Source organism: Cimex lectularius, unplaced genomic scaffold, assembly GCF_000648675.2.
Source record: "Cimex lectularius strain Harlan isolate CLEC.00 unplaced genomic scaffold, Clec_2.1 scaffold167, whole genome shotgun sequence".
In the NCBI taxonomy this organism is placed as follows: Eukaryota; Metazoa; Arthropoda; class Insecta; order Hemiptera; family Cimicidae; genus Cimex; species Cimex lectularius.
The window spans coordinates 775051-800245 of NW_019392811.1; the positions used below are offsets into that span (position 1 = coordinate 775051).

Consider the following 25195-nt stretch of genomic DNA (forward strand, 5'->3'; position numbering starts at 1 on the left):
GAAAGAGAGAGGTTAGATAGATAGATCGATAGAGGGAGGGAGAGTGAGAGTGATTGAGTGAGAGAGAGAGCGAGAGAGAGATAAATAACTACAGAAATTATTTCCCAGGTTTTATTTCTGTAAGAACATAAGTAGAAATAAATTAATGTTTGAGCGAGCGTAGTATTATAATACTTGCTTCTATTATTATTATTATTATTTTATTATTATTATTAATTTTTAAGAGCGTTTTAACGGCTAAAGTCATTTCACGCCCTAACATCCACACATTCTATCTTAGTTTAGCTACGATATATCCCTTCTGAGTGCTATAAAGCTCTGACTCCAAACATTCACTCGTAAACTAATTTATCCTGCTTTAATTTATCCTTTTAAAATTTTTAATTTGGAAGTCCAAATGTATGCAAAAATCCCATTTTAAATCACATATAAAATTTATTTATTTATTTATTTTTTTTTTAAATTAGAATTCTGTAGAATTCTGAATTTTTGTTCCATAATTTAAACATTTCCCATAGGCTTTTATGGTTAATAATAATAATAATGGAGTTAGACTAGCAACAGTCTCAGCATGGGTGTAGGCTCATCCTTATCATTTTATTCTTCCATTCAAATATGATAAATAAACTAATTCTACATAACATTTTTTTTGAGGGAGCTATCTTTCTTATTTAAATTGCAATTTTAGGCATTGCAGTTTATTAACCGGCAATTTGTATTTTCTTCCATTTCATTTTTCCGCTCCAGCAGCCTCAAAAATGTTTGAAAAAAAAAAAGAAATCTTGCACGCACAACTCTCATTCAATCATTAACAGGCAAACATTCAATGGTATAACAATTTGGGAAAAGGCCTAAATCTCATTATAAATTCCAATAAATTTGAGAAAGCTGAAACTCCTGTAAATCACTGGAAAGGTTGAGCCTTTGCCTAAAGGGTTGCAAAGTGGGACAGTCGACCACAATATGTTTTACTGTCAGAATGATACGTTCTCCACTTCGCATACATCGAGGACAAGTTGGAAGGTTGTTGCATTAAAAGCCTATTATTGATTAGCCTGATATGACCTATTCGCAATCTAGAGAGAATCACAAGTTCTTTTCTCTCAAGTTCCTGAATTGGCCATTTATATACAACTGGCTTAATTTCTTTCATACTAACATGCGTCTATTTTTTTAGAAAGTATATTATATAAAAATAGAAATACAATAAAGAAAATAAATATTGGCTACTGGAAAATACAGGCATTTTTAGCAAAATCGAACGCGATAAAGATGACAAAAGGGAGCAAATGGTATTGGTTGCCAGGAATAACCTTATAAACATAAAATCAAGAATTTTTCTTCAAACTTTTTTGCCTTTTGTTAAATTGAACTTAGAGAACAACTTAGGGCCGCGATAAAATAGATCGTTAGCCGTCCAATGCGGTGATGAATAAACATCCGGAGCCCGGAACGGCTAGTTGAAGAAGACGTTGCGGATTGGGTTTGGTCCTGAATGCTTCCCTAATGACTGGCATTTCGCAGCTTCCGGAAGCCCATATTAGAATTACAATGTCTCATTACAAACCACAATACGTCGCCTCCGCCTCTGTCGTAAACAGCTTCTCCAATCAGATACCTATTGTTAACAAACGTAAACCGAAAGGAAAACTCGGATTCTTTGGAAAATTCGCTTCCATTCTGGAACGCTAACAAGGTTTTCATTAAAAAATTTATAGAACTTTGACGAACTGACACTAAAAATCTTATTTTTATCTTGTTATGTTCTTAATTTTTTAATTGTCTGGCAATTAATGTCAAAAACGTGTTTTAAAAAAGAATCGCTTTTAAATAACGCGCGACGTTCGATATTGAATGCTTTGGCAGCTTATTTTTCCAGTGTTTTTCGACGCTGTGTCAACTTGCAAAAGAACCAAACCTTGTTTTGTCAAGGTTTAATTGAGAATCTTATTAACGTTTTTGAACGGGCTCAGTGTAATTTTCGTCGTTCTGTTTTTTTAACGACTGGATCAACAGTAGAGTGTTGGTTTTCGCCGCCGGACCGATCTTTTTCCATCCGGAACGCCAGCCGAATACGAGGGTATTGTAAATATTGACATTACAGGGAGAAAACAGGGGATGCCAATTGGGAAATTCAAAGGACAATTCTGGCATCAAAGGAATAAATCCCTTGGTCCCATCCTTTCGCCCGTGACTCAGATTCAGACCCGGCGAAAATGAATTGAAAACAAAAATAGTATTGACATTCGCAATGGGGATCCAAAAATAAATAAAGAGGGTGTGTCGCTGTTCCTCTTGGCATCTAGGGGTAACCTGGGCGTTTTTTTATGATTGAAAACTCAGATGTCAGAGAAAACAATGGGGATCCGTCGTATCGGAGCTGCACACATGCCTCTTGTTTTTCTGACAGATATGTGATGAAAAGGTGTCATTTGAACTTTCCTGTCCCTAAAACCTTTTACAAATTATCAAACGCTTTAGAGTTTACTCTTTCTCTAAAAACAATCGCCCAGACACTTCAAATACAATCAGCTTGTTATCGACAAACTGGTTAAACGTCTTTAAAAAAAATTAACAAGCCATATAAGACTATTGAAATTTTGATACCATAAAACCCTAAAAATGGAAACGGTTGGTCTGATCGAATGCTTCGGGTGGAAAAGAACGGTCGATGAGTCCCTCAGTGAAACTAAATATTAGAAGAGAAATCCTCACCCGATTAAAAATAAGCCATACTTGACACACAGACACTTCTTTCTGACCCAAAGACGTCGCCCTCCCTCGAATCTCAATAAAATATCTCAGAATACCAAAACAATTTAATATCCCATGTTATTATAAGGAAAGCTCAATTGAGATTTAATCTAACTCACGATAAAATTCTAGGAATTGAAATTTTAAAAGCGAGAGATAATGGCCTGATACTTCTAAGAAGAAGGATTGAGTCTATTGCACTGGACTAATGAACTAGAAGTACCAATAAGCCAGAAGGCCGCAGTGCCTGGGGATCTCCGCGATGAAGAACCTTGATTACTCGGAATTATAGGTATATGAGATAGGATTTCATTAACATTCTGATAAAAATGATCAATGCTAGAAAATCGATTTGGTAATGACCCTGTTATATTTTCTGTTATGTAAACTGTTGGTTTAGGGGAACTTTCGCTTGAATATTGGATGATTTTAAAACAAAAACCTCCTACTTTACCGTGACGTTTCTCAACGTTAGTGAGTTAAAAATAATAAAAAATAAACACAACTGAAAATGGCGTATAGCTGACCAAACGAGCGAATCTGATGCATTCTAACTACAAATTGTCCGCCCCTCAAACCTCAATAAAATATCACATAATCTTCTTTTTATCAATTTTAACTAGAATTAAAAAAAAATTAATTTATTTGTTACCAATGCATGATAATATACTATACGAATATGTACATATGATTAACTCATCACACAGCAAAACACTAGCACTAATGCCAAAATTACACCGGTAGAACACATGCTTTGAGGAGCCAGCCAATGCTGGCACTCAGTGTGTATGATTAGGGGTCGAGGAGCTCCCGAGGCCATTGTCGGTTGAGGCGAAGTGGTGGGTTGTCAGGATGGGAATGAGTGGAGAAGGCTCGAGCAGTATGGTTAGGATGGTTCGAAAGGTTGGTGTGGAAGGTTTGGAATCTGGACCGGATTAGTTTGTTGACAAAAGGAATGTTGAGGTCTTTGTAGATAGTGATGTTAAGTGACATAATAAGGTGCTTTGACAAATTGTCTAAGGACTTTCGATTGGACGGACTAGATGCGCTGGGTATTGGAAGGTTTGGCAGTACCCCACAGTTCCACTCCGCATGTCCATATTGGTCTTAGTCTTGTACATTGTTAACTTTGTCTCAATTGTCAAAATCGATTCTGGTATTAGAAGTCTTCATAGTAGTCCAAGTTAGTACTAAGTTTCTGCTTTTTTAAGTCTTGTGTGGGGTTCCACGTCAGTCTGCTGTCGAGATATAGTCCAAGGTATTTGACTTAAGTGGAAACTGGTATCTCTTTATTGTTGATGTACAATGGAGTGCAATACTGCTTTTTCAGCGTAAAAATTCACTAGAATTAAAAAATTAAATCATATACACACCAAACTACTGAAAATGTCTTACTTTAAGATTTACTAAGACAGAATGACCTGATAAACTACATGCTATCTATGCTTCCAAACTGAACTGAATATCTCATAATTTTTTATTCACGTTTGTATTCCAAAACGTAACATTTAGAAATCAAAAGAGGGCAGATGAAAACGACCATTTTATAAAATCATCACCTCTCATACGTCAGCTTGAAACTGACAAAATAAATCTATCTATAAATATATAGAAAGTTCATTTGCTGTGTCCTAATTGTTTGAAGGATGTCATTTCATGGATCCGTGAAGAGAGCCATTGGATATGAGCACGGTAGCGAGTATTTGACTACTCAGTTCCTATTTTAAAAAAGTGAATGTATTTATTAACGTGAGTGTGTAGTGTACAGGCTAATTTTTTTAAAACGAGGGTTAGCAACAGCAGAGGTTATTTCAACCCTCGGGGTGCCGGAATAAACTGCCCATTTGTAAGTATGTCGGGTTCGAAATCGGGACCTTCTTACAGTGTACAGTGATGAGCGCCGTGTCAACGCATAAACCGTTGCGACCACTGACGCCCCTAGATGGTTGAATATCGTTTAGTAGACCTATTAATTTTGAATATTAATTAAATAAATTTGAACATTAATTAATTGAAAAAAATTGCATTATACAGCGTGAAAAAAAACAATATATAGGCACTATGTAATATGTAGTATCGTTTATCACACGTACCTATAACATGAAAAAACGATTCTTAATTCAATTGCAAGCACAAAGAACTTACATAAATTATTTACATCAGAGATCGTATAGAGTAAAACTCACTATAGTGGAAAATAAGCATTGACCTTAAATGGATTCAGAAAAGAACATTTGCAAACCAGATTTTAGAATGTTGAGATATTAATTTTACACAATTTACCCACCTCAGAAGTTACAATTATATGAAATCTGCCCACCAAATAGAACCTAATTATATTATCTAAGCCCAAAATTTGCTGAAAAACAAACCTCAACATGTTAAAATTGGTTTTGTAATTACAATAATCTTCAATTTTACCAAAAGCAGGAAATTGATCGATACACTGTATTGTACTTTGCGTTTAGCGCTCTATTTATATCCACCGAAAGGTAGCGATTTTCAAGCTTAAACACAAATTCATTAGTTTTCGTGGTCCGTTTGACCAATTAATATCTTTCAATTAATTAAGGTTTTTAGTTGAGATAAAAAAGTCAGTACCACGAGCGAGATTCGAACCCACGACCTTCGGCTAGATACGCCGCTACTCTACCACTTGAGCTATCGTGACTTCGATCCCCTCGGGCGCTAACTTCCCATCTCAACCTCACCTATTAATTGGCCAAGCGGACCATGAAAACTAGTGAATTTAATAAGTTAAAATGAAGTATATCTTCACTAAAGTTCTCCGCGGCCATTTCATTTGTCGCCGAGAATCAAATAGATTACATGACATTTGAAAAATGGTAAAAAGGAGGGAAAATTCAAAAGATGGGGTTGAGATGGGAAGTTAGTGTCTGAGTGGATCGAAGTCACGATAGCTCAAGTGGTAGTGTAGCGGCGTATCAAGCCGAAGGTCATGGGTTCGAATCCCGCTCGTGACAATGATTTTTTTATCTCAACTAAAACCTTAAATAAAAATTCATACTAGAATTTGTTTAAACAAATTTCTATCTAGCAGATATCTGGACACATAATCCGTCTGTACTGTGAGTCCATAATTTCTAAGGTGAATTTTCCTCTTCTCAACAATAATCGTTGATTTTTTTCGGTTTTAAACAATTTGGTAAATAACAGTTCAAAAAATAAATACATCTACTCCTCAATGTTTTGTGAGCGTGAGGAGCGTACTTTTCATAGTGATAAAAGTTTTAATAACTCGAAACCCGTCTAACTTATTGTCGCAAGTATAAGCAAAATATTGCATCTAAGGTATCAAGAATCTGTTAAACCGTTTAAAAACAAACAGTAAGAAAATGTTCTTAACAAGTTCCACGATCTTGCCTTCTGAGTTGAAAAAGAGAGCTCGTCAGGAGAATTTTGCCTACACTCAGGCCGAAAGAAAAAAAGTCAGTGTCACGAGCAGGATTCGAACCCACGACCTTCGGCTAGATACGCCGCTAGTCTACCACTTGAGCTATCTCACGATTCGATCCACTCGGTCACTAACTTCCCATCTCAACCCCACCTTTTGAATTTTCCCTCCTTTTTGCCATTTTTCAAACGTCATGTAATCTATTTGATTCTCGGCGACAAATAAAATGGTCGCGGAGAAATTTAGTGAATATATACTTCATTTTAACTTATTAAATTCACTAGTTTTCATGGTCCGCTTGGCCAATTAATAGGTGGGGTTGAGATGGGAAGTTAGTGTCCGAGTGGATCGAAGTCACGATAGCTCAAGTGGTAGAGTAGCGGCGTATCTAGCCAAAGGTCGTGGGTTCGAATCCCGCTCGTGACACTGACTATTTTTATCTCAACTAAAAACCTTAATTAATTGGATACAAAGACTTTTGACATGTAGCAGACCGACCTGTTGGATCCAAAGCTTCTCCCAATCATCGTTAGTAACTCTTTTAACTTTGCCGCCCAGTTTAGCTCGGTATGTATATGACCACTCCGCATTATGGTTCGAAAGCAAGTCGGGGAAATTCAATTTTTAGGCATTTTATTATATACACCTTATGAAAAATTTTCTGTAGACAGTATTTAATTTGTCCTCCCGGTTGTTATTACTATTGAAATCTTGGTACGAACAATTCTAGTTTCTGTACGATTTTATTTTAAGCGTTATTTGGGCATGGATTTTTCGAAAGTGTGCGAGTTTGGGTCCGAGTTTAGGCTTCATGCATAAGGAGACGAACTCAATAAATGTACTCCTCTTGAAGCAGGTGAAAACCCATTTAGACTAAGGGAGTCCTCGGAAAATTGGTTTTTCCAATGCAATTTCGGACGTCGAACATGCTTTTCGGATCTTGAGTCACCCAGGGTGAGGGTATTAACTCCTTTCGTATTATGTTGGTATATTTAAGGGTCTTTGTTAACTCTCCACTCCACATAATAACATTAGGTGACTTTCTCATCCTTGGAATCCACTTAATCTTAATGGACCATCAGATTTGCTTTAGTTGACTTTCTTACCTTTTGATGGAGCATCTTATCCACTTTGTTGTCAGCATTTTAACAATTAACGAAGTTTACTCTCCTTTCAGGTGCCTCCTTAATGCCATTAAAAGTTTTTCTTACCCTCATTCTCACCTCGACGTCTCACATCTCAGGAAATGAATGAGAAATAACAAAAAAAATCTCATTCTATAATTGTTCGGAACTAATTTGATTAGACCTGTTAGTATCATGGAAAATACTGCCAGAGCAATGCAAACATGCAGTCCGTACAAGAATAACATATGTGCATTATCTTATTTAGTTAAGTCATATTATGAGTTTATACGATACAAAGTAAACGTTAAAAAATATATATGTACGATCCTTTCGTGTGTGTGTGTGTGTGTGTGAGAGAGAGAAAAAGAAAAAGAGATAGAGAGAGAGTTTGAGTGAACGTGTATGCGAGGATTGTCAATTATTTCCGTACTGAGAATTTGGTTAGAACGTAATAATTGCATTCTTAAGAATGAAAATTTATAAAAAAAATACAGAGGAGTTTGAGAGAAAAGTTTGAAAAAATAAAGAGAAAGAGAGAGAAGTGAACGAAAGTGATGGAGTCGGAGACGGGTGGAAAAAGCAAAATATAGAATTTGAAAGTTGGACAGAAGAAGTATAAGAAAGATATGGGGATGAAGGTAGACAGTTAAATATATAGATGATTGGACATTGAGAGAGATAGGGATAGATAGAGAGATAGAGAGTAGAGAGGTAGAAAGATAGAGATAGATAGATAGATAGAGATAGATGGATAGATAGATAGGAGAGAGAGAGAGAGAGAGAGAGAGAGAGAGAGAGAGAGAGAGAGAGAGAGTGAATGAAAAGTAGGGAGTGATTTAGAGCGAGAGAGGGAAGGAGAGACAGTGAGGGAGAGAGAGAGATTTGATTTAATTTTTTAAACGATTTATTTTTACAAATCTCGCATAGTTAGGTCAATTTGACAATCTTGCACTCAACGAGAACGAACTTTTTAAAATTTGCACTTACACACAAAACTATAAAAATTGAAAATTTAAGCTGAATTTAGAAGGGTAATAATAACTAATAAAAATTTACATTCATTTATCTGTATCAAATCAATAAAGAAAGAAATTTATATAATTACAAAATTTAAACAATGTTATAGATTATAATGCGAGAGAGGGAGAGAGAGAGAGAGAGAGAGAGAGAGAGAGAGAGAGAGAGAGAGAGAGNGTCTGGTGTGATGTAGGTTTCAGAAAAACATTTTCTTTATCGTACCAACGTTTCGATCTTTATTGAGATCATCTTCAGGGTCTGGGATTTACAAACGTTGTTTACATATAAAAATTACATTTTGGATGTGGAAAAGTGAATTTATACTTATATATTTATAGAGAGAGAGAGAGAGTATTTCTGACAGGTAAGTTGGAAAAGAAAAAAAGGTAGTGTACAGAGAAAGTGGGAATGAGAGAGTTTTACAGATAAATTGTGGGAGAGAGAGAGAGAGACACAGATAAATAGGCAGATTTTTATTTTTGTTTGTAGCTGGATATTGTATTTTTCTTAGGTCGGTTGTTGTGTCGTATTAAAATTACCAAAGTGCCAAATCATCTTTCTTTCAAAACCATCTAACATTTATTTACATTAACATATTTAAATTTTACTTTTAGTTTTAGTTTATGGCAACCTTCTACTATAGAAAATAGCGTATGTATGTTAGTATCTTGCATGGATTTGTGTGTCAAATGCGTCCATATATTTGCAAAAGGAATTTTTGTGTTAATAAAACTATCAGACAATTTGAGTTAAGTAAGCTAAATATTTAGTACTAAGTAATTAAAATGCGTTATTAGATGGACTGTAGGTATTTACTAGCAATCAGTAATTTTTTAATGTTCCGAAGTTATAATACATTTATGGAATTATGTGAAAATTGTGGGATGTTCATGGGAAATTCAGACCAGACTTTAAAAGCTATTTCTTGAACAAGAAGAAATCTATTAAATAACGTTGTCTTTTCTTTTCCTTGGAAACGGCCGAAACGGCACCTACGGGTTGAACCTAATCAAGAATTATTGGAGGATGGCCAGGGCGATTTAGGACGTTCCTTCCAAACGAGAATTTGTCGATAAGCCGCCGACAATAACTAGAAGCAGCTCTTTGTGTCGTATTGCACCCGGGTGGAATCTGGAGGGTTAAATAGAGATTTGTAGTTGAACGGTTTTGTGCTCGGTGTGCCGGCCACGTTCTCCTAACCGAGGAATTTATTGTTCTGAAGGGTGAGGTTCGGCAGTCACAATGACTTCCATCTAGAGAATTACTTCTATATTTCCCCGTTGGCCCCTCCAGGCATTACACAATATTAAAGACGAAGGCCTGCCCTAGGTATTACCCTTGATTACTCTCATCACCCTAAAATCATCCTGGAGACCTCTTGATCCCAGCCGCAATGCAGATGAGGAAGCCGAGGAAAATGAATAGGATAAGACGGATATCCGACAACCCTAATCAAATTTTTTGCTCACTCTGCGAAGCCAGTCTCGTAAATCCGGCAAATTATCTCCTTCCGTTTCGAAATCAACTCTAACGAATCAGAAGGGTAAATCTTTTTAAAAAGTAAGTTCTGGAAATAACTCTCGGAACCTTCCAGGTCCTATCTGCCAAGTTTAAATATACATTACTTTAAAACGTAACTGATTTAAAAAAAAATTAACTTAATATTATATAAAGTATCAATTTATTAACATGATAACTTTTCACCGTATAACCAAGTCGATTCATAATAAAGATGAACAAATCGGAATTTTGTTATTCTTTTTCTATTAAGAAATGAAAGGATTTCTTTCCCGTTAAATAGTTTTTATTACGTTTATTGCCACTGAGCTCTGTCAGATATTTATCTGAGATAGTGAGAGTTAGACTAAGAAAGGGAGGAGAGATAGATAAAAGAGTGAGCGAATACTAAGAAAATGAAAATATATATCCCATATATAGATAGATAGAGGGTAAAAGTGAGGGGGTAAGTAAAAGTGAGAAAGAAAGAGAGATAGAGAGTGAGTGAGGGAGAGAGTGTGTGAGTGAGCGTGTGTGCGTGGATTGTCAAATATTTATCTAGAAAGTAATAATTGCCTTCAGAAGAATGAAAATATACAAAAAGATAAGAGGAGTTTGAGAGAAAAGATTAAAAAGGAACTAGAAAGACAGAAAAGTGAAGGAAGGTGATGGAGGCGAAGAGTGGTTGAGAAAGAAAAATATAGAGTTAGAAAGTTGGAGAGAAGAAGTATAAAAAAAGAGATAGGGAACAATGTATGCAGGTATATAGATAAATGGATAGATAATGAGAGAGAGATAAAGATAGATTAGATAGGTAGGTAGATAGAGATAGATAGATAATGAGAGAAAAAGAGAGAAACCGAAAGAGAGAGAGAGTTTGATTGAGCGTGTATGCGTGGATTGTCAAATAATTCCGTACTGAGAATTTGGTTAGTTTTTATTTGGTTGTAATTATTACCTTCTGAAGAATGAAAATATACAAAAAAGAGATAGGGACCTATATACATAGGTAGGTAGAAAAATAGATGGATAGATAATGAGAGAGATTGAGATAAATATAGATTAGATAGGTAGATAGATCGTGATAGATATAGATAGACAGTGAGAGAGAAAGAGAGAATGAGAGGGCGAGGGAGAGGGGGAGAGAGAGAGAGAGAGAGAGAGAGAGAGAGAGATAAAGAGGCAGACAGAGAGAGACAGAGAGGGATTTAACTATTTTAACATTATTTGATGGAGTTACTTTGGCAAATTCATTTTTTATAAACAAAAAATTTTTTTAATAAGAAAAGTCCAATTTTGAATATTTAAAGTCAGAATTGACTTATTAACAAACTCAGCTGTTCGTTGTAGTTTTTTTATATTTTGATTATAAGGTAAACCTACAAGAAATATTAAGGTTTTCAGATAAAAAAAATTAGTTGGAAGGGCTGTGAAAATTTTGACTTGTTGCTTGTAACAAATATGTCCTAGTTGAGATTGTGTAACTATTTAACAGTTTTATACAGTGTTTCCATTATTTTCAACAAAATAAAGAGGCGTTAGATAATTACCCTTTTATGTACAGGAGAAGTGGAGAAAGGGGTTTTGGTTAACGGTATTCTAAGGTTACAATAGAGCTAACGAAAGATAGATGGAAGGGTATAAAGTTACCTTGAGGTATCGCCTTTAATGAGAAGCCTTCTGATACCGAAGACGTGCTCAAAGTTGTCGAGTCTATTAGCTTCAGACAGCGACGAGAGGTCAGATAATTGTATTTGAAGCTCCCTTCTGAGAATAGAACAGTCTAATGAAGTGAAACTGGAAATGAAAGAGTTCTTTATTGGAAAGGAATAGGACAAGATAAAATTGATTAGTTCTCTAGAGTTGTAGCTCTAAAACAGGGTCCAACTAAATTAGGATTCCTTTTCCTAAAGGAAAAATATACAAAGAGCTCCTTTCAGAATTGAATAGAACCCAGTGATTGAATTGAATGAAATTGGACTATTGAATATGAAAAAATGCTGATTATTACAAACTCATTAGTATATCCAGACAAATTTAAATTATAATAAAAACATGGTGAGGAAAGTAAAATGAAGCAGAAAAAACTCGGTATATAATACAGAAAAGCAAACAAGCTATAGAACTGTTAAGTTGCAATACATTCCCTTCTTAACAAGATAAACTAGACTTTGTCTTCGTTTAAACAATGCCGGGAGAGCTACAGGTGGCTTGGGATGTCTCGCCACTTTCATCCACCTACACCAATCGCGATCTCATAAAACGCGGATATCAGTTGTCAAGAAACAACATTCAACGGTTTGATTTTTTTATATTTAATAAGGGAAAACTTGGCACAGTGGTTTTCTCGGGGAGTGCTTGAGGTGAGAAATATGTTTATTTGCACCTTATAATAAGGCCAATAAAAACACAGGGTAAAAGTTTCTGCACCTCCCACCAAATAAAAGCACTTGTTAACTTGTGAAGTATTATTGTTAAACTAAAACTAAAATTCGTTGTCTGAACTTGATGGTAAGTTAAATGAAAAAGTCGGGTACTTGTGAACAAAATTATTCAACAAAACCTAAAACATTTTTTTCACTATCGGTTGCAAAATCCCGTTCTCCCAGAAGTTCTTCGGTTTAAGGGAGATGAATTCCTCTGCTTATCCCCGAATAAGTGAAAATTTGAAAGGGGAATAAAACCGAATATGATGGATGGGGTTGCACATACCAGCCGATCAATTTCTGGCGCATTTAGGTCGAGTATTATATCCTTGTGGAAAATAATCCCCCCTTGCGATTAGCCAATGGAAGTAGTTTTTTGGTCAAATTCTGATTTTAATCACTCCATTTGGGCGCAGTATATATTATAATTTGCAAATTTATTTCCGATTTCACCAAATGCATATTATCATCTGGGCGCAAGGCATTACCTACTTATGGAGTTATTAACGGTGGGTCACTGAGTTTCCCCCGAGATATTCCCATCTGAAAATTTTTAAAAATGATACAGCTTGCAACCACAGTTATCATATTTTATCAGGAGGGGGTGATTCAACATTTGAGGAATCATATCGCTCCGACAATCATGTCCAGCTATTTTCAGATTCATTGAAACTCTCCTATTAAATATATTAAGTTTATCTGCATTGTACGATTTTTGGTCTACCAAATCAAAGTTTCCGAGTCTGCAGAAAATCTGGCATTTGTATAAAAATGTCTGTCCCAACTTCCAGCTTTTTGAGAACAATTCATTTCTCCAGTTTAATGGTACCCAAAACATTTGAATGATCTGCATCCATTTTTGCTCATTTGTTCGTAAATGTCTTTATGATCATAACACTGTAAATCTTTGTCTGCTCTTTCTTGTCCTCCACCGCGCCCGTGCGTATGATCTCCGTAAGCACGTTCCGTGTGCATATGGAAGATCGGACGAAGGAAACGTAAAGCGTGCGAGGACTTCGCCAACGGAGTCTGTTGAATGCGTACAGGGTAGCAGGGTAGGTGTTGTGCCCGTTCCCGCGTTCTCTTTCATTCTCCAGGCAGCAAGAGTGCTTAAGGCTTCACCAGAGGACGAACTAAAAGAGGATCCCGACGTGTTTATTCAGGGAAGACGTAGCAAATACTGATCGGGAGCGGATTTCTGGGGTTGAGCGGGCGTAACCCGAAAGGGTGAGCTTGCGAAGCTCTGGAGACACCTGTTGCCAAATATCAGGGAAGAAACCTTTTGACTATCTCTCCCCCTGAATACACCCATGTGGTACCTGAGAATGAACAGTTTTTCTGTGATGTTTGTAAGGCGGGCGCACAATCTCGGAATTATCCCTCGTGATAGGATGGTTGGAAAGGCGTTCTACTTGTTCGGCGTTTGAACGATCAATCTCACCTCTTTTATCCATCCAGAGGGAGCGTACCTCAATACTTTTGGGATCACGCTGCCAAAGGGTGGTAGTTTATGCCCGTTGCAAGGGGCGCAAGCTGAAAAGGTGAGCACATCATTCTCGGGCATTTCCATTTTTTCAATCCAGGTCCCACAGCATTTTTCCATAAGACCTTTCCCAGTCCCTAGATGCAAGGGGGGGGGGTTTCAAGCAAAGCATAATGGTGAAGCTATCAGAGCGAGTAAACCCCCTTAAGTACAAGCTGTATGTCAGCAAGCGAATGGCGAGTGCTTACCAGTGGGTACCAGATCCTGTCTGCATCGACGGGGGAGGGTGCATAACCAACTGAACTCTGGGGTAGCGCAAAGTTCGAGGTTCCAAGCACGGTAGCGTACTACATGTGAATGGAATCGTAGTGGTTTAGTGGAGAGACCCCTGGCGCGTGCTTAGAATAGAGCTTGTTGATCAGTGGTGCCTTTATCGTCTTTTTTACCGAAGGCAGAGTTCTCTAGAGAGTGGTTAGAAATTCTATTATAAACAAAATCTATCTATCCTCCTAATTCTAAAGTGTGATAAGACCAAGTGACTTCGCACGTTAAAGAAGCTCATTGCCCTTCTGATGAAATTGCGACCCAAAATGGGAAAGGAAGTGTTTCTTTGACCGCAATTTCGTTCAAAATTTGTGAGTCAACAATCTTTTCTGGAAGGCCATGCTGGTTCGTTCTAATTGCCCCATTTTCAATTAGAACTCGAATGATAGGCAGTGTTTAGAGTCATAAACAGTTATTATAGTGTGTGTTTGCAGTTCAGACTTCGAATTTGGGATCTTGTAAATAGTTTTAAGACCAATGAGAAGCCCAGCTTTTAAAATTTAGACTCAAAATCTTATGTCATGTTTTCATAACGAGAAATAAAATGAAAATGATCCGATTCCTTGACATTACGTTTGAATATTTCAACAAAACCAAATATTCTGGAAGATGGAATAATGTTGACTAAACGAAGATATATTCAAATATTTAAAAAAAAAATAATACAAAGATTCTCTATTTAATATGTTTTCAAAGTGTTTTTTTAATACAAGAACTGATAATACTTAATGATTTAACCATCATCATGATTACCAAAAAAATGAACGGCATACATAGTGCTTGGTTAACGAATTTATATGGGTTGTATGTCTAGCTAATCTTAAGTGGCGAGCTTTTGGGGTCATAAAGATCATCTCGATGTCGACGTTGTGTTTAAAAGGGAGCTAAGAGGTACAAACCTGTAAGATTTTCCCTTCTGTAAATATTTAACTTATTTTAAGTCCGAGCTTTCCTAAAAGCTACTTAGCAAACTACGTGCTAGGACGGGATTTTGTTAATACCTTTACTTTGTCCGTAACACTTTGACAAGTTTGTCCAAATGTTAACGAAATTGTTGAACCTGGTGAATTAAAGGAAACATGCTGATAGTTTGACGAAAATCTCGATTTGTAGGAAAATACTTTTTGTTTAGATTTATTTTAGATGTTTCATTTGGATGGAATGCAGTTTAAAAAAAAATCACTTGCTCATTTGATGCAATGATTTCTATATTATTATTGAAAAAAAGCACATGTTTCATTTTAATAAAAAGATGGTAGCGTGTAATTATAAATTAAATCCAAATTATAAATGTGAATTCAATGAAAACACATCTTGTCACTCCGGATGGCAACTGTCTTTTTAGAGCATTGTCCTTCTGCCTGTTCGGATTCGAGGAGCATCACCCCGACATCAGGCACAGGTGCGTCCACCACGTCTTAAGACACTGGGATTCGTACAAGAACTTCATAATCGGAGATGAGTCCTTCGGGGCGAAGATCTCGACGCCGGAGGACTACGGGAGACACATGGGTGCGGACGGGACGTACGGCGGCCACGTGGAGATCACAGCTGCGGTAGACATCTTCAACCTGACCATCGTCGTCATCGATTCCGCGACAAATTACTCTCACGAGTTCGGGAGCGGCAGGAGAGGAAAAGTCTGCTCTTTACTGTTTTCGGGATCCCAAGACAAAGGACATTTCGATGTGATTCTCTGATTCTGATCGTGCACGCCTGCCTCTCCGCGCTGATCTTCGAGGCGTTCCTGCTCATGGTCTTCAGAGATACACTAACGGTGATGAATAAGAGTGGTAACAAATACCGTACCATGAGCATGCCAATGTCTGATAAATTCTGTAAAATTAATGTCGGCTTTATTTTTAAATAGATTGTTAAATATTCAAGACATAAACAAACATGTCAATACCTAAACAACTTTACGCTCCTTGAATGCTCGTTTTTTTTCATACTCACATTTTATGCATCTCGTAGTCGATTCAACGGCCAAACTAAAACAGCTATATATAATAACACAATAAAACAATATTTCTTGAATTATTTGGAATCATTTTTGAATTTGACAAGCTTTAATTTTTACAACTGATGCAAGTCTATTCGATCACGTGTTCCTTTGTCTTTATTGTGAACCAATTCGACGAATATACCTCAACGACTGTATTAACTGTAAAATTGAATATTTGTACAGATAATCAACGTATTGATGTGAACAAGTTGAATAAGAATTTTGCGGAAAAAACCAAAACGAATGTGTATCAGAGTTTTATGCTCCACCCCGTTTTATTTATTTATTAGAATAATTGGATAAAATATTGTTTTGTCATTGTACAGGGAAAATGATACATAGCTCAGAAAGATAAAACAAAATACAAAACAACAAATATTGTTATTTACTGAATTAGGAACAGGAACTGAAAAAATAAAAACAAGTAATTGTTTAAAATTTATATTGTTTATAATAATATGTGTAAGGTTTGATTTGATAGAGGAATATAGTAGTACTGCACCACCCTAATAGGAGTGAATGTATTTGCATTGCATTTGATATTTGAGTGAATGTATTGAATGAATGTGGATACGAATGGATTTGAAACTGCATGCTTTGGTGCGGAATTGACCATGCTGTTGACAGCACCTCCCCCCAACCCAACCTCGGGGGCTGGAAGGATAAGACTGAGGTCTATCCCTGAATGGCAACATTCGGGGTAGGTGATCCTCGGTTATTACCGAGTCTGCCGGCAGATTACTCTAAATGGAAGCTGGAATTGCCTGTGGACTACGAGAAGAGCATAGGCTCAACTGGGAACATGTTTGTATGTATGTACGTACGTACATGTGCGGTTTTCTACCTATATAAATCCAAACTCCAAATCTATTATTTATAAAATCGTGAAGAAAAATATGACTTAAAATAAACATTTTAATTCGATATTTAACTTGCCTGCAAACTGGAATGTGGAATGAAGAATAAAAAAAGGCAGTTGGGGAAGGTTATAGGTAGAAACATATAAATGTAAAGTTAGTTACTTGGTAGAAAACTCGGTACAGAAAAGTTGATTAGACTTAAGTTCAAAAGGACTGATTATATAGTAGTTTTTTTTGGAAAAAAGACGTAAATCAGAGCGAGGTCCTCATGTCTGCAGATGATTTAAGGTAAGCTATTGTTTAGATTGACCGTAGTCAGTAAAAGTTATGCTTATTTTATAAAGTTTATGATAAATTTAAAATCAAATAATCAAAATTTAGAGTGAAGGACTTCCTCCTCCTCAGCATTCAATCTTCGGACCCCGGTCCTGGGAAATCTTATGCCTAATCTACATCTATACTCTCCGACTACTAGGCGATTTGCTGCTTCACACATCGGAGAAATAAACATCTGAGACGAGATCATTGCAACTGTGAGGACCGATATGCCCCCGACACACATATGGCATGGGAACCGGACCCCCCCCCCTTAGCCCGGCACCATCGAACAGTAAGCAAGGCCTTGGGCGCGCTGTCAATGGTATACTGTCTGGCTTGGAGAATCGTTCTTTATGCGGAGTTTTTAAATTATGAGCTCTTTCCTTCCGCACCTTGCGTCAGGCGCAGGCTTCCTAAGAGTAGCAACCCTCACCCCTAGGAGTTTTTCAACAGTTGCTAATCACTAGACTCTGAAGGAAAGATTATTTATATGATTATTTGGAGATCGTGAGATGCAGTCTGGTGTATCACTAAGCACCGCACATTATTTATATGTTTAGAACCATAGAATAGTTGCTCCTTCTGATAGTGACCTCAACCACGTAGTCCAAAGCATCCGATCATCAATCAGAAAAATGGGGACCGAGCCGCCTGCAGTAAGTCTGAGTTCTCCATCACCATGGAGGGAGATTTGGAAATTGGTGATTCACTAAAAGAAACCATGAAAGCGCTGACCACTCCTGGGAAGAACGCACAAGGAGAGCCATTATGCTGCAAATTGGCCGTGTATGAGGAACAAAGTGGCAGACAACTCTTCAGGTTCTAAACCTTAGTAAGCTTATTATCTTTCTCCACAATACTGGATTCAGACCAGATAAAAAGCCCAGCACACCTTTCCGGGTTGCATTGTGCTCCTCGGCATAATATATTATAATAGGCTTTACATAATCCTCCATTCCCAGCAAAAGCAGGCTGCTGTTAATAGCGCAAGCTCCCAACTGAAGAATTTGATCGAGCTAAGCCATTTTCTTCTTTCTCCCATCGGGGACTGTGAAGTGGCACCCCGTGTAGAAATATAGAAATAAGGTGTAACTACAGAGATAGTGTAAGTTTGGCAAGTTTTCACTTCACCGTTCTTCACCCACCAATAGTAATGTTACGTAGTACCTTATTACTTTGTTCGAACCAAAGTGCACCTGCTAGAAACCTAGGGGTAATTAGTGCCACTATATATTATATCATGGGCCTAACCATAAGATAAGCTAACCAAAATCGTTGGTTGCGATTAAATTAAAGGTTCATTCCGGGCACCGGTTTATGCGGTAATTCGGGGTTCATCACTAAAGGATACTGGTCCTGGGTTTGAAGCACCCCGAGGGTTCATCACCCCGTAATCCAAGATGTAATTGCAAGAAATACAGGTTTTTCGTTTATCAAAATATCCAGGGATCTGCAAGACTTCTTTTATTTTTCAAATATGAGTCGAAAAGTATATTTTATTTCAAAAGAACTATTTATTTAGAATTGGAATGAAAAGATCTTGTGAAACAATGGAAGATACGCTTACAAAAGAAAAATTAATTAAAGACAAGTGTTTCAATTTTTTGATTATTTAAGACAAAATTCTTGAGGAATGTAACTCCGGTTCGGTGTATTCTTAGCACAATTCAACTATTATTCCAATGCCAAACAATAGAACGCACAATTGAAGACTTGATCAGAGAACTGTTCAAATGAAAAGCGAAAGAAATATAAAAAATTGTGTATCATTCCATTTCCATCAAATTAGTTTTAGAAAAACGAAAAAGAAAATAATAAAAAGAAGAAAAGAGGCACCTCAGACCTGCCCTCCTTTGCTTCACGATGCGGAAAGTAACTTAAAAAGAGGCAGTTGTCAGATGATCTCGCGGACGAAAGGGCACTGACAATCCTCCTCCTAATAACCGGGAGACGTCCTTCTGTCCGAGACAAACAAGATAAAGACGAGATAAGACTTTGGCAGAGTATAGCAATCCAGCAGAGCGGCAAATTGTGCCCCTTCCCAAGACAACAAACACAGATCACAGATTGCCTTTTGTCCTTGGCCCCGGCGACGTCGAAAACAGTTGTTTGTCACCATAGCATGTGCTTATTCTCAAACCAATCTGTTTTGCTTTTCTACTTTCGTAGTAAACCCCGAGAGGATAAATGATTCTCGGGAGATCACGACTAGATAACCGTTTCCCATCGAGCCGGGCAGTAATGGAAATTTTTACCAAAATGGTTCTGATTACCTCCTATCCGATTCTGGCTTAATCTTGTTTACAAAAATACATCTGCAATCAAATCTTAGAATTGTACGTTTTTAATGTAAATATAGAATACTTTTTGTTTGTTTACATAATTTGTACAAGGCCAAACCAGGTGTCACTTTCCGTCGTTCTCGTATGGATCTTTGGATTTATTACAACTTTAATCTACGCAATTTGTATCAAAATTAAAATTAATTATTAATTATTTTTTATTTATTATTTTTATTAATTAATAAGTAAAACTAACAGAGGTAAGGACTGAGCGTATAGACTGTTTTCGGTAATATACACTGATGGACAAAATAAACGCACCACCCTGTAATTTTAACGCATTAAAGTTTATTCATATTTTACATACCAAAAATATGATTAGTTGTAAAAGTTAAAAAAATTGAGTACAGCCATTTCCAACTATTCCAGGGTGTTAGGAACTGGGTTTCCTTCTCGTCAAATAAATAGATCCCAAATTTGTTCGATTGGGTCCAAATCAGAAATTCGAGCTGACTTCACCAAGCATTCGATTCCTAACACATTCAGGTCATCCCCAATACGTACTCCATTGGGCCTGGCATTATCATCCATTAGCGAGAATCTCTTAGGGGCAAATGACATTACATGTTCTTGATTAAGCCGTGTAGGTACCTTTGTGAAGTTGAAGATCTTCCTCGCCCAACAATCAATACGGTGTGTGCGTCCAAGGAAACGCAACTTCAGAACATCAATGACCCTTCATAAACTTGAGGAACCGTACAGCACGGAACGTACCTTTCTTCTGAGCGCCTCCGTATGAAAAATTACGCCTATCTGAAGATTTGACTCTCACCTCATCAGTAAAAAAAATTCGTCCCCAATCTTCCAGTGCCCCATTCACATGTTCCCTTGCTACATAAAGTCTGACCATATGGTTAGGGATGGTTAGGGGACTTTCTTTCGTCTTTAGACCTACCCGGTCCTGGCTTCTAGTATGATTCCTCGTTTCCATAATGGTCCAAGGGGGTATGGCCCTTTTATCCCTACACCTCCCTGTTCCAACTTCGAACCGTCTGTGTACCATTTTAGTGCCTCTTTCCTGAAACATGGAGCTACATTTCTTCCAAAGGTCTCCATTATGTATGACCACTGGGAAGGGTTTGTCACAGTTGAGTTTTTCTTTCGTTTCCTCCTTTTTTTAAAATTGTCCTTCATTCTGTGGTGGCTCCTCATTACATCTGGCTTTGTTTCCTGTATCTCAACAGTCTGTTGGCTAAAAACGGTTTTAAGCTTTTGCATATAAATTTGTAAGGGTGGAAGGTCGAGTGTAGTTTCCAATGTTCAGTAAAGACTGAGGCAGGTATGAACACGCTCGCCCTTGTAGACTTTGTAATTGTTCTGAGTCTCCTTGTTCAATGTTTTGGGCCGCCATACTAGAAATCCATATGTGACCAGAAGTGTGACCTCCCTTGCACTGCCTGTCTGTCTGTCTGCCTGTCTCTCTCCCTCTCACTCCTTCTCTCTCCCTCTCATTTTCTCTCTCTCTCTATCTATCTACCTATCTATCTTTCTAGGTCCTTTATCTATCTCCCTTTCTCTCATTCTTCCTTCTTACTCTCTTCTGCCTCTTACTCGCCTCTATCTATCACCCTCTCTCTCTCTCTCTCAAGCTCCCTCTCGCTCTTTCTCTCTCTCTCTCTCTCACGCTCCCTCTCGCTCTTTCTCTCTCTCTCTCTCACGCTCCCTCTCGCTCTTTCTCTCTCTCTCTCAAGCCTATTTCCGTGTTTTTCATGCTTTTTTTCTCTCCTTACACCTTTCTCTTTTTATCTTTTTATCTCTCATACACACTCTTTCTATTTCTCTTTTCACACCATTTATCTACATATTTTGTGTTTGTTTTCTAATTATATTTAATGTAATTAAACTTAATATGTGCAAATATCACTGTATTAAAATTAAATTTACTGCTGACAAAATGTTAGTACCAAGTTTGCCAATCCTATCTCGTGTTTTGCCACAAAATTAACCTTATACACATTTCCTCGAAGGTAAATATTCTCTGCTATTATAAATTACGGCAATATAATACCATCCTTATCTAAGGGGTGTCCGCCAGGGGGTTAATTAGAGATAAAGAGCCGGAACTTGAAGCCGACGTGGAAATTATTATCCACGAATAAGGGCAGCTGTGCTTCTCTTCTTTGTGGAGGCTCACCCTTTCGGTTCACGGATTTTGCATTTACAGTTAATTAATCTTGTGAGTTCCTGCACTCGGCCGTTTGTTAATTATTTTGTATGATCGCAGAGCCATGGTCTAATGCGAGGGTCAGTTATTAGCCGCGACTAATTATTGAAATATGAATAACTGAATAAAGCACGCCCCAATCAACAGAGGCAAACGGATTGGACTTGTCATTTGTTTCTATCCTAACTCAGGACCAAATTCACGTTGCCACTTGTGATTGAAACCCTTTGAGAAAAGTTGTACGTGCTTACTCAAGAATGATTTAGTTTTTCTTCTTCCAGCCTCATTTTCAAAATGTTCGGCTACAATAATTACATCGTTTTAATGAGTTGGAGACTACGCGGATTATCACTTTTAAACAATTTCCACTGTAGGTAATTCATAGACTTTTCGAGGTGATTTGTAATATATTTATGTTTTTAAATCCAACAAATGATCAGTAACATCCTTACATTAAAATCGATTAGTTTATTTCACATGTTTTGACTATTGGTCAAACGTTAATGCAACATTTCTAAGTTTGCGGAATAACAAATTTTTTTTGTCCTGGTAAAAAACCCTTCGATATTACAAAAGAGACTTCACATCTTAGAAACCACACAAACCTGAAGAAAGAACTTGTTTGGCAAGCCAACATAAGGAGGATATGATTATGCGAGAATGTATACAAAAATATGAAGACAGATTAGGTGAAAGTAAGAGATAAAGAGAGAGAATGTGAATGAGAGATAGCAAGAAAAGTGAAAGTGAGAGAGAGAGAGAGAGAGAGAGAGAGAGAGAGAGTGAGAGAAATTAATGCTTCCTTTATATTCCTAGTTATTTGGTAAATTTTGGCCCCATTGACTTCCATCAATTTACAATTTTGACATTATTACAGAGGTTAATTATACATTGTTGTTCGATTACACTATACATTTATAAAATAAAATAAAAAAGCGATTCTTAACATAAATGTTTAATTTAATTCTCTCAATTAATTATTCTTTTTATGTAAGGTCTTGGTTGAAATGAAAAGGTTAGTGTCACGAGCGGGATTCGAACTCACGACCTTAGGCTTTTATTTCAACCAAGACACATGCCATGCCAAACCAGCCGATGCTGGCACTAAGTGCGAGGGCTTAATGGACAAGGCGGCGAGGAGAGCTCTGGGGATGGGAATGCGTAGATTGCTTGAGAAGATTAGAATTGATCAAGAGGTTGAGGTGAAAGGTTTAGAATCAGGTATGGATCAGTTCTTTGAAAAGAGGAAAAAGTCTACAGTCCGCGTAGATGGTGATAATATTCGTGTGTATAGGTACGTCAGCAGTATAAATAATATAAAGTATGGGACTAATTATGCTCCCTTGTTGGACGCCGGTTTGTATCTGTCTGACTTTAGCGAACTCGATGGAGCACCACACTCTGAAGGAGCGGTCGGTTAGATAGGATTTCAGGATAAGGTAAATGAGGAATAGGTAAAAAGCGTTTATGTTTATAAAGCAGTCCCGAGTGCCGGACTCTATCAAAAGCCTGTGCTACATGTAGGAACGTATCAGAGAAATACTCGTTATTCCCCAGGAGGTAGTGTTGAAAACTCTGAAACTTTGTTGGATGATAGAATGATTAGGACGGATGCCGTATGTGTGAGAAGGAATGATTTTACAAGCATATAGGAAGCGTTTTAAAAAGTAATTTTCAAAGATTTTGGATATTGAAGAAATAAGGCTGATGGTTCTGTAAGAGAATTTGTGTATTGGGTAGTTTGTGAGTTTTAGGAATGAGAATAACGAATGTATATTCTCACAAGAATAAAATGAAAGGTTCAAAGGATGGCAATGAGAGAATGAGATAGGATAGGGTTAGTGATAAAAGAGTTGGCTACAACCCACAAGGCATACTGCACCTCTACCTAACTAGATCTATCGTGCTCCCTTGTTTTTATAACTCACTAGCCAGCTTCAGGTTGTTAATGAACCTCCAAAGCTGTGCCAGCAGTTCTTTAGTGTGGTTTTTTTTGTCCTAGTTGCAAGAACCTGCACCTTCACAGAAACATAGAATGTGTTCTGCAGTTTCCTCCTCTTCCCGGCAGTATCTGCACAGTGTTTCTTCTACCAGCGCTCCTATCCGGTGCATGTGATTTCCTAAGTGGTAATGTCCTGTCAGGAGTCGAACCAGAATCCTGGTTCGGTTGCGGTTGCCTTCCAACAATACTTTTGAAGTTTGCGGATGGTCCTTTCATGAATATCGTTACGTGCCTCATACCTGTGGTATTGTTCCACCAGGTTTTGAACTCATTAAGGATCCATTTTAAGATGTATCCTCTTTTCTGGTAGGATGCTAAGCCACAGTAGGGTTCAGGACCCAAAGAGTGTATGTTGGCTTCATCTTTGGCCAACAAGTCAACCTTTTCGTTGCCACTATGCCCCGAGTGCCCAGTGTCCCATGCCAGGGTCAGTTCATTAGCGACACTGACTTCCGTCAGGACCTCCTAGCAGTTCCAAATACTCTTTGTCTCGCCTCACACGATGCCCTTAGAGCTGCCTGACTGCTAGAGGAAATGCCTAACTTTCGGGAGTGTGTTCCTGGTCTTTTTATTTCTCTGGCGCATTGTTCAATCGATATGATTTGAGACTGGGTGAGAGAGAGAGAGAGAGAGAGAGAGAGAGAGAGAGAGAGAGAGAGAGATACAGTCAGACAAATACCTGCAAATAAACAAACGAGTATTGAGAGAAAGTTAAAACAGAAATAATTACGGAATGTTACGGGAAGATAAGAATGATTTCGTAGAAGCATGGGTAAAAGAAAATGTATTTGTAAATACTAAATTACAGATTCACCAACCTGCTGGCTACACAAAGAAATCTCACAATAAATTTGAAGTCATAACTTTCTGAATGATAGTATTTTTCTTGCTCTCATTCTGTAAATGATTTTTTGACGTATTTTGAAAATTTGAAAGAAAAAATCTTTGTATGTGATGGCGCATATTTTTATTTATTAAAACAAAACTTTTGATGGATATTTCAAAATGAAGCATGTTTTGCTCCTTACAGGACGATGCGGAATATTTGTTTTGTCGATTTTTTTACCATGTTTCAATATGTCAGCTTGCTGGAGTTTGAAAGTTAACAATAACCTGTAATGTTGACAAAATATTATTTACATTTTAACCACTAAATTTACTTTGGTTATTAGTACATTTTTAAGACGTAACATTATTTCAAGCAGATTCTTTTTAGACAAATGTCACTTAGCTCAATTTGACAGATTGTCAAGCTTTCTTAACGACCTGCACTAGATAAGCATTTGAAGTCATATCTATTCACATATTCCAAATTATTATTCTTTTTGTCTGAGTTGAAAAATTTAGTGTCACGAGCGGGATTCGAACGCCTGACCTTCGGCTCAATACGCCGCTGCTCTAACCACTTGAGCTATCGTGACTTCGATCATTCACGACTTCATCGAAGTCACGATGGCTCAA

General features: G+C 37.3%; 1 protein-coding gene across 1 annotated transcript; it reads left to right on the forward strand.

Moving 5' to 3' along the window:
• Positions 1-15344: 15344 nt before the first annotated feature.
• On the forward strand, positions 15345-15743 carry LOC106672411 (OTU domain-containing protein 1-like). The gene has a single exon (XM_014403816.1). The coding sequence runs from the start codon at positions 15345-15347 to the stop codon at positions 15741-15743; it is 399 nt and encodes a 132-aa protein (XP_014259302.1).
• Positions 15744-25195: the final 9452 nt, after the last annotated feature.